This window comes from Tiliqua scincoides, chromosome 5 (genome assembly GCF_035046505.1).
Source record: "Tiliqua scincoides isolate rTilSci1 chromosome 5, rTilSci1.hap2, whole genome shotgun sequence".
NCBI lineage: Eukaryota > Metazoa > Chordata > Lepidosauria > Squamata > Scincidae > Tiliqua > Tiliqua scincoides.
Genome location: NC_089825.1, coordinates 18,798,256 through 18,815,814, shown reverse-complemented (window position 1 = coordinate 18,815,814; position 17,559 = coordinate 18,798,256). Strand labels below are relative to the sequence as shown.

At 41.7% G+C, this 17,559-nt stretch overlaps 1 protein-coding gene across 7 annotated transcripts in view; it reads right to left on the bottom strand.

Annotated features, from left to right (window-relative positions):
• Positions 1-17,559, bottom strand: part of ABI1 (abl interactor 1) — a 98,930-nt gene that overhangs the window by 3,938 nt on the left and 77,433 nt on the right. For 2 of the 7 annotated variants that reach the window (XM_066629032.1, XM_066629033.1), the window contains 6 exons: positions 16,425-16,565; positions 12,971-13,071; positions 11,526-11,606; positions 7,983-8,159; positions 4,690-4,776; positions 1,967-2,152 (listed from right to left, as the gene is read on the bottom strand). In XM_066629032.1, coding sequence (XP_066485129.1) covers positions 1,967-2,152; positions 4,690-4,776; positions 7,983-8,159; positions 11,526-11,606; positions 12,971-13,071; positions 16,425-16,565 — 773 coding nt within the window. The remainder of the gene's footprint in view (positions 1-1,966; positions 2,153-4,689; positions 4,777-7,982; positions 8,160-11,525; positions 11,607-12,970; positions 13,072-16,424; positions 16,566-17,559) is intronic. The other 5 variants (XM_066629034.1, XM_066629037.1, XM_066629038.1 and 2 more) reach the window with 3 other exon arrangements.

Here is a 17,559-nt window from a genome sequence, read left to right as displayed (position 1 = left end):
TTTTCAGGATCTGGCCCGGGGTAAAATCAGACAAAATTATAATCAGACACCCCCTTACGTTTAACCCCGACTTATCCGAGGGTCATAGAAAATTCCATGATTGATGGCTCAAAACCCGGCTTATCTGTGGGGTCGACTTATAGGCGTGCGTCTGCGGTGAGTTGCCACTAGCGTTGCATCTCTGCTGTTTGAGGGGCAATCACTTGGCTGAAGAGCTAATGTTTTGTAGACACAGTTTCTTCCTGTAACAGGGCTAGGAGAAATATCTGCTTAGGGTCTTGGATAGCTCAGCTATGTATGTTTCCAATGAATAGGAGCTGCCTTATGCAAAGTCAAACTTCTGAGCCCTCGAGCTCAGTATTGCTCTGCTGGTAGCAGTTCTTTAGGGGTGTCAAGACACGAGCTTTTTGCAATTGTACCTGGGAATGCCAAAAGATTAAACCTGGGAGGAGCAGGTGCTTTGCCACTCAGTCATGGCCCCTTTTATTTATCACTGTGCAACAGAAGTAAAACCCAATCCTGCCAATTGGAAATGATGCAACCTCTAAATCTGGATTGTCCCTTGTTTTAGATATACACCCTTCAGACATGTTGGAGAATGTGCACAGAGGCACCATCATAATATTTGAACATAAAGCATGTCTAGACAGGATTGGATTGATGAACTTTGCTTCTGTCATTCAATTCCAGCAACAGTGGTATTTTCAATATCAACTTTCCTATGTACAAAATGTACAGTGGCACTTACTAAATGCACAGATCAACATCCATATAAAGATTAAAAATCTAATCTTTTAATGGAGCTATTACTGTTACAAAAACTTTTGTACATTAAGTTGGTCCTTCAACCAGTTCCCAACCAAGTACTAAACTGTCTTATTGCTGTAGTCCAGGGGTCTCCACACCCCAGCCCAGGGGACAGATGCAGCATGCAGCGAGCCTATATCCAGCCCGCGGCCAGCCTCTGATCCTGTGAGAGCCTCTGGCCCAGCTGACCAAACACAACCAGAATTGTGCTTGTGGAGTGGGGGAATGGGGGTCCATTTAAAGTGTGTGCTTTATTTCTTAGGCTGCGTTTGCTCTTGGAGAAGTCCTGGACATTTGAGCCCATTCATTTATTCATTCATCTAAGTTCCATCTCTAATGTGTATATTTAAATTTTATATTTAATTTTTTTTCCCGGCCCTCAACACGGTTCCAGATATTTGATGCGGCCCTTTGGCCAAAACCCTGCTGTAGTCCAATATTCAAAGGGCAAAGTGACCAAAAATTCCTGATATTGGTGGCAGTTGCTTATTTTAATGCCCTATTTTCGGGGATTGATTATACCGAAACAGAGAGGTTATGGGTCCTAAGCTAAACTTAAGGCAGACCTGGAAAATTCCAGTAGGAAGGGGTGTCTTCCTACTCTGGGACAGTGGCACTGTTCACAGAGAGTTGTGAAAAAGAAGAGGGAGGGAAGGGGTATTCTTATTCTAGCCACTAGTGGAGCTTGTAATGTACATGCCTATGGGCACTGATAACTTCTGACCTCTTTCCTAAATGAAAAATCACCACATGCCAACAAAACTTTTAGGGGTTATTTAAAACATTTTCTCTTTCACTCCAAGTCACAAGGCAAAGCTATTCCTCAAAAGGACAAAGGGTTGTCCTCTGAAACAAACAGGATAAATACGATCCAATTTGTAAGCTGCTTCCCATAATGAGGTCTTATTAGCCTCTCATTCCAAAAGCAGGTATATATTTGCACTGAGATGTACAGGAATTGGTTTCTTTGTGCTTTTGGCTTGGTTTCGGATTCGGTGTTTTAAATATGTTGGTGTCATTTTTAATTATAAACTGCTTTGATTACCTTTTCAAAGACAGGAAGATGGAATATAAAACATGACAAATGAGAGTGCTCTGTACACTCGATTAAATACTGCAAGAGCAGGTGCATGGAAGCAAGAGTGTGTTTCTCATTTACCTTTCTCAATATAGTTTTTAGGGGCCCAAGCTGGGTCCCCATCTGCATACGGGTCACTATATTGCACGACTGCAGCCTCTTCATCCTCATAATCCACTGGCGGGGGAGGTGGTGGTGGTGGAGAATCATCAAACATAGGCATCTCATCAGGAGGTGGGGGTGGAGGAGGAGTCGGACTATCAGCAACTAGAGAGAGTCACCAAAAAGAACAATCCCATCACATTCTGTGCACATGCCAATCAGCCTGTATGTCTTCTACGAAAACAAAGAGCATGCACTACTAATTCCATGCACAGCTTCTGTATGTTAAAATGCTACAGGATACAAATGTACAGTTTGTTAGCAGCTATAGAGCTAGAGATGCTGGTTTCAAAGCAGACACTTAAAGGCAGAAGCTGATCACTAGCAGAGGTCAGAAGGGATACTCGCTCCATCACTGTCTCGGGATGCCAAAAGCAGCATCGGTTCATATCAGAACGGCTGAGGTGACAATTGCTGAATACTGTAGTTCCAAAGCAAACGTGTCAATCTGGTAATTCCAACACTTTGTTTGCGTACTTTTACTTTGAGTTAAGCCATTTCTGCCCAATGTTGCATATACGCAACAGGGACCAAACGTGTAACCTGTCGGCAAAAGTTCCAAACTGAACCTAAAGAGCCATTGGTAAACAGTACAAGTTCCGGTTCAGTCATGATCACATATTAGCATACACTGAAATTCAGGAGAAAGATAAGTCTGGCTCATGTAATCTGCAGGATTCCCTTCTACTACTTATACTCTTCCCCCACCCAGAACCTTATAGGATGTGCTGCACCACAATTCTATAAAACTCAGCCACAGGCTGTCTGTTGGGACCACTGCCCTTCTTGTGACAAGACTGCATATACTCAGTCACACATCTCAACACATACAACAGCTACTATAATAAATCAAAGACCCTTCACTGTGCCTTCTCACTTTCTCCTTCACAAAACAGTAACAAAGTGACTGTACCATTACCCAGTGATATTCCATCAGGCACATTAGAATAAATATGTGATCAATATATTCACGTATATATGCCAGAACAGAATTTTTCAAGTGCAACACAAGGAGACATTACCAGTGGACCACATCCTACAATGTATATAATCCATGTAACATACGAGACAGGCACACAAAGACAAAATAGTTTATGAACTGAATCCACTCTTCATGGGACTGGCACGAGAACTTCAACAGAAAATGTTTACATTCCAGATTTTTCTTCAGCTAAAGAATGCTATTTTTAAAAAATCAAGCATTTTCATCTTATTTCAACTAATGAAAATTTAGTGCACCAAAGAGCCCAGCCCCAGTATTGATGTATACTTTTTAAACTAGCAAGGGGAAGTGAGAACCCAAAGGCTTTCCAACCAATGCAGTAATTTAGCTACAGCGTCTGTTTTCCAACACACCCCGGACCAAGTTGGAATAATGGAGACAAACAGAAAAAAATACACAGTAAACCTCAAATCCAATATAACTTCCTTTAATTACTGAAAATTTAACATATCATTTTAAAAATACAGCCCTGGATTCAGCTACCCAGGACATATGGGTATATCACTAAGAAGAGAGACAATTTGCATAGACAAGAGAAGAGAAGAGCATATGGGTTAACTCTTTATGTGTGTTCCTGTTTATGTGTAACTTGTTCCTGAGACCCATATGCAAATTAAGTCAACATGCAAGTGCAAACAACTTGCAGGCAAGAAACTGATTTAACTGTGATGTTGGTTGTGGATGGCAAAAGAATTTATCCTTTCATATCTCTGTCCATGTGGCCAGAAACTTAACTGCTTCATATACAGTGGTAAAACACCAAGGATCTGTGTCCTACATGGGGACTATGCTGGCACGCTGCATGTAGATGAAACAATTGGGTTTTAATGAGATGCTGGTCACCTGGAACACTGCACTGATAACTTTTTCTTACATGCCTGATGTCACGTTTAAATTATACCTAAACTGGTCTAAAACAGACTAAAATGTCCATGTAAACAACTTGTGGACAACAACAACCTGGGGAAAAAAAACTGTCACATATCTGTGACTTTTCTGTCTTGAGCCATTTCTGTCCAACATTGAATATACGCAACAGGGACCAAATGTTTACACCTGTGGGCCGGGTAGAAATGGGTTAACTGGCTGTGATCCACAGAGATATAAGCACTGCCCAAACTACCCCTGAAAAAAGAAGCCTGGGAATTTGAAGCAAGGAGAATTGCCACAAATGCCTAAGCAGCTTTCCCTGCCAACCAAGTTTTCCTCCTAAAATGACTCTCACTGCTAAATCCCTAGATCACATTTTCAACACTTCCCAAAAATCAACCTTAAGGGAGAAAAAAAATCCATCACGGATGTTACACACGCAGCCACACACACACCCCTTCTGAGCACAGCCATCATTCCAAAAATGTGAATGCTAAGGATCATGTCAAAGCTGTAATGTTTAAAATGAGAACATAAAAAGAGAAGGTCCCTCCAGTTCCATGTTGGCACTAAAATGCAAGATGGAATTAGCATCTCACAAAAAGAACAAAACACACACACACACTTAAGCACACATGAAACCCATAACAATAAAACCAAGAGAAGAATCTGACTGGCCTGCCATGCATGCTAGAAGAGAGGAAGAAAGAGAGAGAGAGAGCGAGCGTGTAGGATCTACTCTTTGGAGTAGCTGAGCTGCCAAACTTACTGTTTTCCTGCACCCTGGCCACGAAGCCTGTGAGAGGTATCTGTGGAGTCAACTGAGGCATAGGGGGAGGGGGCGGAGCAATAGAAACTGGAAGCAACACACACCGTAACAGGGAAGTAAAAACGGATACAGGAAAAGGAAAAAAACACACACAAAAAAAACAAAAAGCAGCTGTCAGTAACAATGGACCACAAAACAAGATATGCAATGAACAACAACAGAAATGCACACAGCAGGATCTCCTTCAAGTTTGCTTTCCCAACATTACCACTACTGCTGAACTTCATTTTTAGCCAGTCTGAAAATTCAAGAAAAGAAAACCTAACAGGATGAGGGCTGAAATCTGCACTTCCTCTTTTGGAGATGCCATTTGGTCTTCTTAAAACTCTTTTTTTCTATTTCAAAGTCAGAAGTCCCAAATCCGACAGCAAAGTCTTGCTAGAAAGGAGAGAGCATGGCAGAAAGTGTTGTTTCAGTTTTGGCAGTGAGCAGTAAAATCTCACAAGTGAAGCAGGAGCATGATTAAGAATGGCTGTATTTATTGTTTTTAAAAATGATTCCTGAAAAAGCAATTTATCTTTTTCAATATCCATTCCAGCCCTCACAGTTGAGTGAAATGCCACAATTCAATTTGAAATTTGACTGGCTAAAAGATACTGTACAGTATATCCCTAAAGGGATTGCCAGACTAGTAGAGACAATGTTATAGTATATCCCTAAAGGGAAATACTGTAACATTGTCTCTACTAGTCTGGCAATACCTGAAGAAATATATTGAGATATATTTGTCAAGGACTTGGATTATTGGCATTTCAGTGGAATAAAAAAAATGAAGCTTTTCCTTACTTTCAGCTCCGTAAGTTATTCTTTCAGCATTCTTGCTCATCTTTCATGAATTCCATACAAACTCTGTGTTTTCCCAAGTATCACAGGGAGGGTTCCCTGCTGTTAATATAGCAACCATGACAGAATATATCTTGGAATTATATGTAAAGGCTAAGCAAAGGAACATGTTTCAGATATGACAACAGTAAAAGTTATATAAACTGTAATGATAAATTTGTGTTTACAGAATCCTTATATGAGGAGGCCTTGCTTGAGTGAATTAGTTTTTCCTTCCTGAAGCCTATGAATGTGAAGGGATAGCAGCGTAATTATTAAACAAATGGCAGTAATCTAAAGAGCTTAAAGGGTGCAAAAAAGCTGGCTATTGCTTATGAATGTGTATGCCCCTTAAAATCCCCAACCTGCATAATATGGTATGCACAGGAACACAAGCCTCCTCAATCTGATCTGAACCTACATTAGATGGAGACCGAAGCTGTATCTTATTAACACTTTGTCTCTAATCTCTAGAACCCACTTTTGTGCATTTGTGACCAACTGTGCATCACCTTAGTTTCCAGATCTGAATTGACCTTTGGGTACACACCATTAGCAGGTTTTGTCGTATCAGAAAGTTTGTTTCGGAAGGTGTTAAATTAGAGAGCAGGATGGATCCAAAATATATAGGAATGAGAACGTTTTTTTTTCTAACCTTTCACCAAATTTAGTTTCAAAGCATTTTGAATGTTCTGTGTTCAGCAGATTAATAAGGATAGGATTGCAAATTTGAAACAGGTTCTAAACTCCTAAGTATGCAGTAATTGTAAACAAAGCCAGAGGTCAGTATTCGCAATCTGACAATTTAAATCCCATCACTGAGCTTGCTTCCAAACAGTCTATGTGACAGTTTCCCCTATGTGACAATGTAACCGAAAATCACCATAATGGTCTGTTTTAAACAATTTCATTTCCAGGACTTCTCTCTCTCTCTCTCTCTTTCTGCCTACCTCTCCCTGCAAATACAAACTAGGGGAAACATCTAGAGTAATGCCTCTTTGAGCAGAAGTGCATTCTGTGATTCCATGATCCCTCCAAGAATGGATGGCACACTCTGCTCACACAGGCTCCCTTCTGCTCATGTGTGAGCAGAATGCTCATTCCCATCTCAGAAAGAGCTTTCAACCATGGAAGCACAACTCTGGATCCCATCCTCTCACTGCCTGCTGGCCGGAAGAGCACAGCCCAAGCAAAACCTGAAAGCTACATTGTCATGACTGGGATGTTAAATTACACATTTCAGAAACAGAAGAAAATGGACAGGTTACAATAGTTACAGGCAATTTTTAAAAAGTGCACCAGGTCCCTTATATTTAGGGCTTTTGTCTGTATTTGAACAAAGATCTGCACTTCAAAATAAAGATGAAATTACAAACACTAGACAAACAAGACATTTAATGAAGATCCTTTCACTTCACTGAAAACTCACTAAGTGTCACTGAAAGTGACACAGCTATTTCTGTATTCTTAGATGTGCTTTACATCTGATCATGGAAGGGGAATAATTAACACTGCAAGTTTATTTACTAGTTCTTAAAACTAAGATACTTCCTCCAAAGGTCCTGTCTGATCTCTTCCACTACATGGAGGAGAATGAGAAAACATCTACCCTTCCTGACTATCCAGCATGCTAGCTCCACTCAATGTCTCTGCACATCAACATGGGAACATTATATTCAGATAAGGCCTACATGTGTACAAGCCAACGCATGTAGGCCAAAATGGCACAGTCAATTTCCTCAATGAAATCTAGCCATGCAATTTTGGATTGTACATGCATAGACCATATCCAAATGTCAAGTCTCCATGGCAAGGGGACATTCCTTCACACACCCCCTCCATATTATCTAATCTGACACACTTGATAATTTACAGTTGTCTTTAACAGCAGCAATACTATTATTGCAGCAAGAGACTGAAGGAAAGGCTAAAAAACGCTCTAGATTTTCACAGTTGCTTTAGCACTGTGAATGCTTGTTCAGTGCAAAAGTCAAGGAACAGAAATGATTACTGCTTTAAAAACTTCATCTTTTGAGAGATTTCTTGTCTAGTCAAATGTAGTTTACAGTATTACTTCCCATAATGCAGGAGATACATTACTAGACAGTCAAACACAGTGGGGACCACCACTATAGTTAAAAACACAGCAGGAAACTAGTACCAATTGGCCCCTCGCTACCCAGGGGAGAATGCATGGGAGAATGCATTATCCCATTAGCTACAATAGCTACCAATGACGCCAAAACAAAGAGCACAACAAGAGATCAGCTCTAAAGGAAGTGGCATTATGGAAGGTATTATTTATGTTCTTTGTCACTGAATCAAACCCACCACCATGTATAACCTTCATATTTGTTTTTTGAAAGCAATTCCAAGATTTCTGCACTCTGAAGCACAACCCAGAAGCTTACTTGAGTTTTGAGAATAGAGAGGCCCGCCATTAACATGAGGTTGAGCAGAAAACGGCGCAGTCACAGAAGGGTTCCGCCTAAATCCACCAGAAGAGGCCGAAGAAGTGGTAGAGTTGTGTCGGGAAATCTGCCTGGTCATTGTGCCATACTGGGAACCAGGAGCTGACCCAGGAGCAGCTGAAAAGCAGGAGCCAAAAAGGAACCAAGAAGGAGACTTAAGCAACAATAATAATACATGGGAAAGAATGCAGAGAACCAGAACAAGGGAAGTCCACAATGCAGCAGTGCACGTGAAGCCCAATCTTCGCAGAGGAGAGTCCAGGGAACAGAAAATTAGGAAGCAGTCAAAGTGTGTCAGGGAGGGCACTGACCCTGCTTTAACAGACATAATTCTGTACAGCAGTAAATACATACATAGTGCTATAAAAACCACTAAGATAGATCCTTGAGGCTTTCAGAGAGGCTGCAGCCAGTTTAACATTGAGGCTGCATCAGAAATACAATCCTGTTACCTACATTTAATTGGATCAGTATGGATGCAGTACAGTACTTTCTACGAGGGTCGCCCAGAAAGTAATGCACCACATTTTTTTTTCTCAGCCTACAGTAATGGTACGAATGCGAAACTTTAGATATACATTATTTGAATTTCCAGGAGTGCGCACACAAATTTTTGGTTTCTTCAGATAGCATAGCTGCAGCAGTGTTTCGAAATGGCATCTGTAAGTGATGTACGTTACAAGCAGCGTGTCATTAAATTTCTCACTGCGGAGAAAGAAACTGTTGGGAACATTCACAAACGTTTGTGTACAGTTTGTGGAGAATCTGCAGTCGACAGAAGTACGGTAAGTCGCTGGGCACAGAGGGAGAGGCCATTAGAAGGCGGTTCGGCAGAGCTCCAAGATTTGCAGCATTCGGGGCGGCCATCCACGGCTGTCACACCTGACAAGACGCAGCTTGCTGATGTGCTCATTCGTGAGGACCGACGCATAACGACTAGGCAGTTGGCGCTGAAGCTGTCAATCAGCAAAGGAAGTGTGGATGCAATCATCCGTGCTCTTGATTACTCAAAAGTGTGTGCACGATGGGTTCCGCGCTGTCTTATGGTGGACCACAAATCTCTCAATAAAAACATTTCTTCTGAGTTGCTGAAACATTTTGAAGATGAGGGGGAAGCGTTCTTGTCCAGGATTGTGACAGGTGATGAAACCTGGGTTCACCATTTTGAGCCCGAAACAAAATGACAGTCGATGGAATGGAGTCGTCCTCAATCTCCACAGAAGAAAAAATTCAAAGCAACTGCTTCCGCCGGTAAGGTCATGATCACTGTGTTTTGGGACTGTGAGGGCGTCATACTCATTGATGTGATGCCAAGAGGCAGCACCATTAATTCTGAAGCTTATGTGAAGACATTAACCAATCTCAAGAAGCGCTTCCAGCGACTTCGGCGCCATAACAACCCAGGTGAATGTTTGATTCAACATGATAACGCTCGACCTCACACAAGTTTGAGGACTTCGGAACACATCACTAAACAGGGTTGGACTGTGTTACCCCATCCACCCTACAGCCCTGACCTAGCTCCCTCAGACTTCCACTTGTTTGGGCCATTAAAGGATGCCAATCGCGGAAGACATTTTGAGGATGACGAAGAGGTGATTCGCACAGTGCAGAAATGGCTTCGTGACCAGAACAAGGAGTGGTACCGACAGGGCATACATGCCCTTGTGTCTCGCTGGAGGAAGGCCATAGAACTGGATGGAGATTACATGGAAAAATAGGGAGTGTAGAAGAAACATCATTCTTTCTTGTGTGTAAATTTCATTGTGTTCAATAAATAATTGTTGAAGAAAAAAAATGTGGTGCATTACTTTCTGGGCAACCCTTGTATATTAAGGGAAAGAAAGACAACTTGATGGAACTTGTTTTTTTCCTAAGTTATCACAAATATGATTAGCTCCCTCAAATGCATTGGGGCTTCCATTCCTTCATCGAGAAAATCATTGATCTGACAGTGCATTTCAAAAAGGGAAAAAGTAGAGAATGAGATAACATAGGGCAAGTTTTTTTTGTTTTAAGTAGTCTTGATGAACTAACCCTCCAATTCTTCCAAACTGCACTGTGAGGCAGCAGGCCTGGAAAGAGCTTTCATTGACAAATCAGAGTCATCAGCTGTCTTTGAAACTAATCCAAAATATGCAAGTATTGCATAATTGATAGGTTTCAGATTAATGCAAAAGAAAAGGCACATTAAAAACCCTACATAAACCACGATCAGCCAAGTCTGTTTACAGTTCTGTTAGCCTTTTTCTTAGCTATGACAAAACATTTCATTCTTTGAATTCAAAATATGGTAGCTTGTCACTCTAATTTGCTAACACAGAAGGTCTTTCCAGCCGTCTTAAAAGACAGTTATGTTCTGAAATAAAACATTACTTTGTGTGATGTGTGTACCAATATGTATGTTTTATCGATACCTTATAAAAGCTATGCAAAATCTATTTCACTTAATACTAAGATATTCACAAACATTATCTGGGTCAAAGCCTCTCAAGTTCATGTCAGGTAGGAGGCCTACTGCTTGCACAAGTATTACTAATATTTATTTTGCACCAACAAATCAGCTTGTCCAACTATTGGACAAACGTTGGAGTTTATAACAAAATGGATTCTAATTCTTTGACACAACCATGATCTTCTCACCCAAATAAAGATATATTAAATTGTTCAATTATTGCTGGACATGAAAACCTGCAAACATATACAAAGCAGCTTGTGTTAAAAATAAACTTCTGCTTTTAATGTCTGTGAAAACAAAAGCATGTCAGAAACCAATAAAAATGCATCTTCTTTCTATGAAAGTATTTTGTCAACCAAGCACTGCCTTGCATTGCCAAGACGACACAAGTTCACAATTGTCTCTGCTGAATTTTGTGTCCTATGGGTGCATGTTTGTGGCAATCAAACGCTCTCAGTCATCCCTTCTGAGCATCGATAAAATGAGATCTATAAGCCAAAAAGTTTCAATTTTAGACGTATTGCTTCATTCGCATTAATCAACCCAAAGAATCCCTCTATTATGCATCGCCTGCAAAACATTTGATCCTGATTAGAACCATGATGTCCCGTGGAAAAGGACTTTGCCCCTAGACACCACACCACTCCCATGTGGTTGCTGTTTAAATAAGAGTTAAATGTGACACAGCACTGATGCATTTAGTGCCATTATTAGGTAGGCTTGGGTAGCAAGGGCTGGAAAGGCACAGCAGGCCTACAAGATTTTTGGGAATAAGACAATTCTGAGCTAGATAGATTACGGCTCTCCCTTCGAATCAGGCAGGTTCATGGATTTATTTAAACCTTCAGAGGCTTTCACCACAAAGAGTTAGTTGGGATTAGACTGGTTAAATCCTCAAAAACTATTCTAGCAGGTAAACATACACACAACAAAACTCAGAAACGTATGCACCCATTAGATGGAAGAGGAAGAGAGTTTATTATGTCAAAGGACTGAAGTTATTCCAACACTCTCACAGATCTCACCTATCATACAGCCCATCGCAAGTGGTGGGGGAATTGGTGGTGCAGGCGGAGCTTCAGGACAAGGAGGAACAGAGATGTGTGCTATTAAAATAGTACACATTGCCAAGTTAGGCTTTAATCCAGAGCTGAACCTTTAGAAAAGATACTGTGGAAATTCTGGAGGACGCAGGTGCCCATTTGCAACACAGTGGACAGTTACCTGTAAATACCCTACAAGAGACACTAAACCACAAGGAGAGCCCTTCCATCTGCAGTGTTTGGCTAAATGATAGGAAATTTTACCATGTGCCCAAGAGGAGAATGCTTGGGGGAGTAATTTTTTTACCCAGCGTGTAATTAGTCTGTGGAACTCCTTGCTGCAGGATACGGCGATGTCAACTGGATGCCTTTAAAGGGGAGTTGGATAAATTCCATCACAAGCTGCGTGATGGGTTTGTGCAACCTCCTGGTTTTAGAAGTAGGCTACCTCAGTAGGCCAGATACAAGGGAGGGCACCAGGATGTAGGTCTCTTGTGTGATCCCTGAGGCATCAGGTGGGCCACTGTGAGATACAGGAAGGTGGACCAGATAGGTCTTTGGCATGATCTAGAAGGACTCTTCTGATGTTCTTATGTAACATGACTGAATTCCCTTCACCTGTATGTTTCAATACTATTTCCCAGTTCTCCACATGCTTATATGTTCCCCTCCCCAGAGCATGTTTACTTATATTGGATTGCACATGTTAGTCTAAGGTGAACAAAACATAGACCTTGATTCAATTAAAGTTTCCATATTTACAGAATCTGGCATTAACCTACGCTACCACCAGCACACCACAGGCTGATTACCTTTTATTGTATTGGACTTTTGCAAAGGAAAGTCTTAGGCACTTGCAAAAGAATACAAGAGTATAAGAAGAGCCCTGCTGGATGAGGTCAAGCTCATCTAGTCCAGTTTCCTGTATCTCACAGTGGCCTACCAGTTGCCTGGTGGATCTTTAAACAAGCATGTTTAAAGATTCAATAGGAAGAAAGCTCATTATAAATAAAGAAGACAAGACAAGGTGTCAGAGTTCTAGCGGAGAATAAGTTCCATCACATCTCTCAAATTCTGCCAAACCAAGTGGTGTGCTGCTGCCGCCCCAGAAATAGACTCCATTAGAGGGCTAAAATACTGAAACATCCCCCGCCTTGGGCTTAGATTGAGATGCTGCCCTGGCATTTTTTGTTTTTTGAGTTGTAAATGATGTTTACAGGTACAAATTGATTCAGGTACAATGATTTTTGGGCTTAGATTGAGATGCTGCCCTGGTATTTTTTGTTTTACGAGCTGTAAACGATGTCTACAGGTACAATGATTCAGGTACAAATTGAAAAATAAACTCATACATACGAACTGTACCCATGGACAGAACAATCACACTAGAGGACAGAATACCACTTAAGAAGCTGCTCAGCGAATACCTTGGCCAATAGTTGGTGGTGAAGGTGTAGGCACGGCAATGGGAATGCCAATACTGCTGCTTCCACTGTTTTCTCGACTCCCACTTCCTCCGCTACTGCCACTATTTGGAATACAAGAAGGTGCAAATGGGTAAGCAGGCATCTTGCAGAAATGCTTCTTTTAATACACGTGACTTTCAAATGAATCAATAGTGGGACAAATTACCTTAATTTTATGAAAAAGCCACAGGCTATAAGTCAAGTCTATCCAACAGACAGACCCCGTGAGAGAGAGATCCCTGCTACTTGCCAGATCAACAGAGCAGAAAGCATGAAATTGTAACAGATACAGATGTAATTAGCGAGGTCACTAGATGCTCACACCCAACCCCAGTTTTAGCCGTCTGAATATTTAATTTAAAAGTGTAAACAATAATCTGGGAGCTACAGAACTGGTAGCCTAACACAATGCTGCAAATGGTTATGTATTGGCAACCTTCAGTCTCGAAAGACTATGGTATCGCGCTCTGAAAGGTGGTTCTGAACAGCGTCTAGTGTGGCTGAAAAGGCCAATCCGGGAGTGACAATCCCTTCCACACCGGGAGCAAGTGCAGTCTGTCCCTGGTCTGTCTCCCTGGCTATGGGCCTTCCTTCTTTGCCTCTTAGCCTCAGACTGTTGGCAAAGTGTCTCTTCAAACTGGGAAAGGCCATGCTGCACAGCCTGCCTCCAAGCGGGCCGCTCAGAGGCCAGGGTTTCCCACTTGTTGAGGTCCATCCCTAAGGCCTTCAGATCCCTCTTGCAGATGTCCTTGTATCGCAAATGGTTACAGGCACCCAAAACTAATTAAGGGTGATAAACTAGATGGTGAAAGTTTCAAAACATAAGCAATTTGCAATTTTGATGTAATGCAAAATTGTGTGGAAGGGATTGTCACTCCCGAATCGGCCTTTTCAGCCACACTAGACGCTGTGCCAGAACCACCATCCAGAGTGCGATACCATAGTCTCTCAAGACTGAAGGTTGCCAACAACAATGTAATGCATACTGGAGATGTTTTCTTGTGCCCTTAAAATTAAGGCAGCCTCACAAGTTAGGACTGTTGTGGGACACATCAGTGTAATATGGAATACTATCTTGTGGTGTTGGTGAATTGTAGTCAACATCTCTCCATTCCACTACGCCAGTAGACCTAATGATGGTCCATATATTCCTAAGGGATCTTATGGTGGTCAAATGCATTTTGTGATGGAAAGAAGTGAAACTTGAATGTGGTTCCTAATACAGCAACCACAGTCATGGGGATGGATTTCCATGTGTGGATCCATCATGGGAAGGATACAATAGTCTGCAACAGAGAAGGGGGAGAGTCTATGCTCCCAATTTAGTTGCCCAGATGGATTTGGGCAACTAACCTGTTCTCCAGGTACCAGCACCAGGGGTGCTCTGAGGTGCTCGCAAGTGGGTCAGAAGCTAGGGGAAATCAACTCAAACCAGTCAGAAAACACAAATAGAATGTTAAATTAATCTGTTAACATTTGCACTGGGAATGATAATGTAACCAGCTGCTTACATTTCTAAGCATTTTAAAAACATACTACATGTACTTGTTCCACTCAATTACTGCATTCATAAACAAAACAAGGCAAATAGTCAAGTGCCAAGGTATATAAAACAAGCCAATAACTCAAGTGCACCACGGGAATATCTGAGATTGCAACCAAGAGCAGAGATTATTCTCACAAAAATCAGTGCTCCACATGCCAGAGACCTTGAACTTGTTGCCATGGTTGCAGCTGAATTTCATACCATAAGCCATTCACGAAACTGAGGAGTCCATTACTGCTGCTTCAAATAATGGATGCATAAAGGGGGGGGGGGAGAATGACAGACATTTTTGTACCAGTGTTCTCTGGATTATGCATCCATTTTAAATAAGACGGTGTTTGGACTCACTGCAGGCTCTCTTAAAAACAGAACTATTATCATTTTTCAAGATTGGTAATGAATGTCAGGTTCATAAGCTTCCATTAAGCTAGTCAATGTCACAGTTTACTTAATAAAAATAACTGCTTGTGAGCCTTTAACCACTGACACAGCACAACATTCTACTATGCTGAGACATGGTACTCCAAAGTTTGACTGACATTCCTGGGAAGCAAGTTTGAAATAAGAGGACGGTTCTTTCAAACTTGCAGAACTCATTAATCCACTAATGTAGTACATTCTGGATAAGCTTCATTGAGAATAAGGTAACACATGTTTACAGGGCAATACTTTGTGGCCAGCATACATACAGGCATCCCCTCCCCCCAATATCTGCAGTTTAACTTCTCAGCAGTTCACAAATTCCCACCCCCCCATCACACAAATGACTTACCTTTGTTTGACTGCAGTGCTCCTATCAGCCTACTCTGTGCTGCCTGCAAATGCTAACAGGAAGCAGGAAGAGAAGCAGGTTGGAGGGCTAAGTGGAGCATCACACTTAGACTTCATAGAGCTTAACGTTGCATTGTTTTCACCCCTCCAACCCACTTTCTGTTAGCGTTTACAGGCAGCATAGAGGGACAGGAGAGCTGCAATCAGACAAAGGTAAGTCATTTGTAAAATGGAGGGGGGGATTTGCGAACTGCATCTAGTAGGGTTCACCACTATCCACAGTTTCTGGTATCTACAGTGGCAGCAGGAACCTATCCTTGAGGGATATGGGGAAGGACATCTGTATGAAAAAATAGCACCTGGGACCTTCTGGGACTGTACAACTTCAAACTGCAAGGTGGCCTGCATGAATGCTGCTCTACATAAAGTTTGTCCAATGGAAAACTACTTTCTGAAAGAAGTCTAAGTTAAAATCTGTTTCACTGACATGCTAGCCTTCCCTGAGGTGAGGGGAGGGTTCTGTGTAATCTAGGCAAGCATTTGAGATGTACAGTCCACCTAGAAAGGCAGTGGAACTCCACCACTGAATATTTGACTCTGCTATGAACAGCCACAGAATTCTGGCTAGAACAAAAACAGAATATTCAAACTGTTTTTTCCCCCCTTTGGTTTGTGAATTGTTTGTCTAGATGACATTACACTTTGAATTGCATTAAGTTCAATTCAAGAAGCTCACCATTTCTCCACTTCTCAAACCATCCATCATAAAGAATCTGGACTCCCCACAAAGCATAAAAGAGAGAAAATGAATGATGGGTTTGGCAATATACTATTGCAGTCTCACAACAAAATGGGGCAGAAGCGGCTCTGAAAGTTTGGTTGTCTGATCTTGCAGCACTTGATTTTAATTCCAGGGGCCAGTTGTGTCAGTGATGTGGTATTGGTTTATTACATTTTTAATCTCTATGCTCCTCCAAGGAAGTAATAGTAGCCATCTCAGGATGCGCAGTGATGGCATCACAGGAGTTGTCAAGCTCCAAGCTCATCACCATAGGCGTAAAGTGATCATCACCATAGTCGTAAAGTCTTGGATCCTACCTATGTGTTCTAGGCCTCTGGTTCAAGGATGCTGTTCTTCCAGGGCTATGCTGGCTTCCAAGTCTTGCAGGACTGGTCATGTAATCATTGGGGACTGTCGGTGGCTTAACTGGCTCCAAAGTCTTATAAGGAGTGTTACGTCTATAGAAAAGTAGGAGGACAATTGGGGAGAGGGAGGAGAGAAAGAGACACACATCTTAGTCTATCATAATAACAACAACTTATACATGAAAAAATATAATTCTAACGTGCACCCACAGTACAATTTAGCGCGTGCCATCTTAGAGCCACAGCATCTGAAACAGAATCTTGCCAGTGGGAAGCTGTTTAAAAGATGCCACAGTACAAGCTACCACTGTTATTGAGGGAGGTTAACACATCTGGAGTCTGTACCAGACAATGTACAGGTGTACACCCTGTGTTTACTTCTGAATAATCAGAGTGCATCAATATCCATCAAAAGTAGGGAGAGCTTGACTTCAATGGGATACCTACTGCTGGAATCAGGTTTAAAATTTATACAGATACAAAACCTATGCATATACTGTGTCTATTATCTATAGTGTCTACTATCCTTATATCTTTCCACAATTATGGAGCTTGGAACAGCTTTGATAAGAAATCTCACTTATGCAAGAGCAGCTTTGAAAACGTAACAAGAAGCTCAATAACAGTCTCAGCATTACTTTACCCCAACGCACAGATGGGAATTCATAGTAAAAAAGGGGGGAGGGGGAATACAAGGAGAAGTTTCTGGTCCAATATGAACTACATGTAAGAAACTAAAAGGCTCAATCCCACAATCTCCAGTTAAGGCATCTCAGATGGAAGCAGTGGTGTCACTAGGAAGTGTGGGCCACAGTGGGTGACACGCACGGGGGGGTGACACCACTGCTCACCAACATTTTTAAAATCGTAGTTATTTTTGACTAATACCATCACGTTATATATCATTTGATGTGTAATTTCATGCAGAATGCAATGAAACAAACCACAATGAAATATCTCTATTCTATCAAAAGTTATATACAAAAATTTAGAGGGTGTGAGGTGATGTGCATCACCACTCCCACTGCCTGAGGTGTTGCCCCACCCACTGCATGGGAGGAGGTCCATCATGGGGGTGACATGCTGG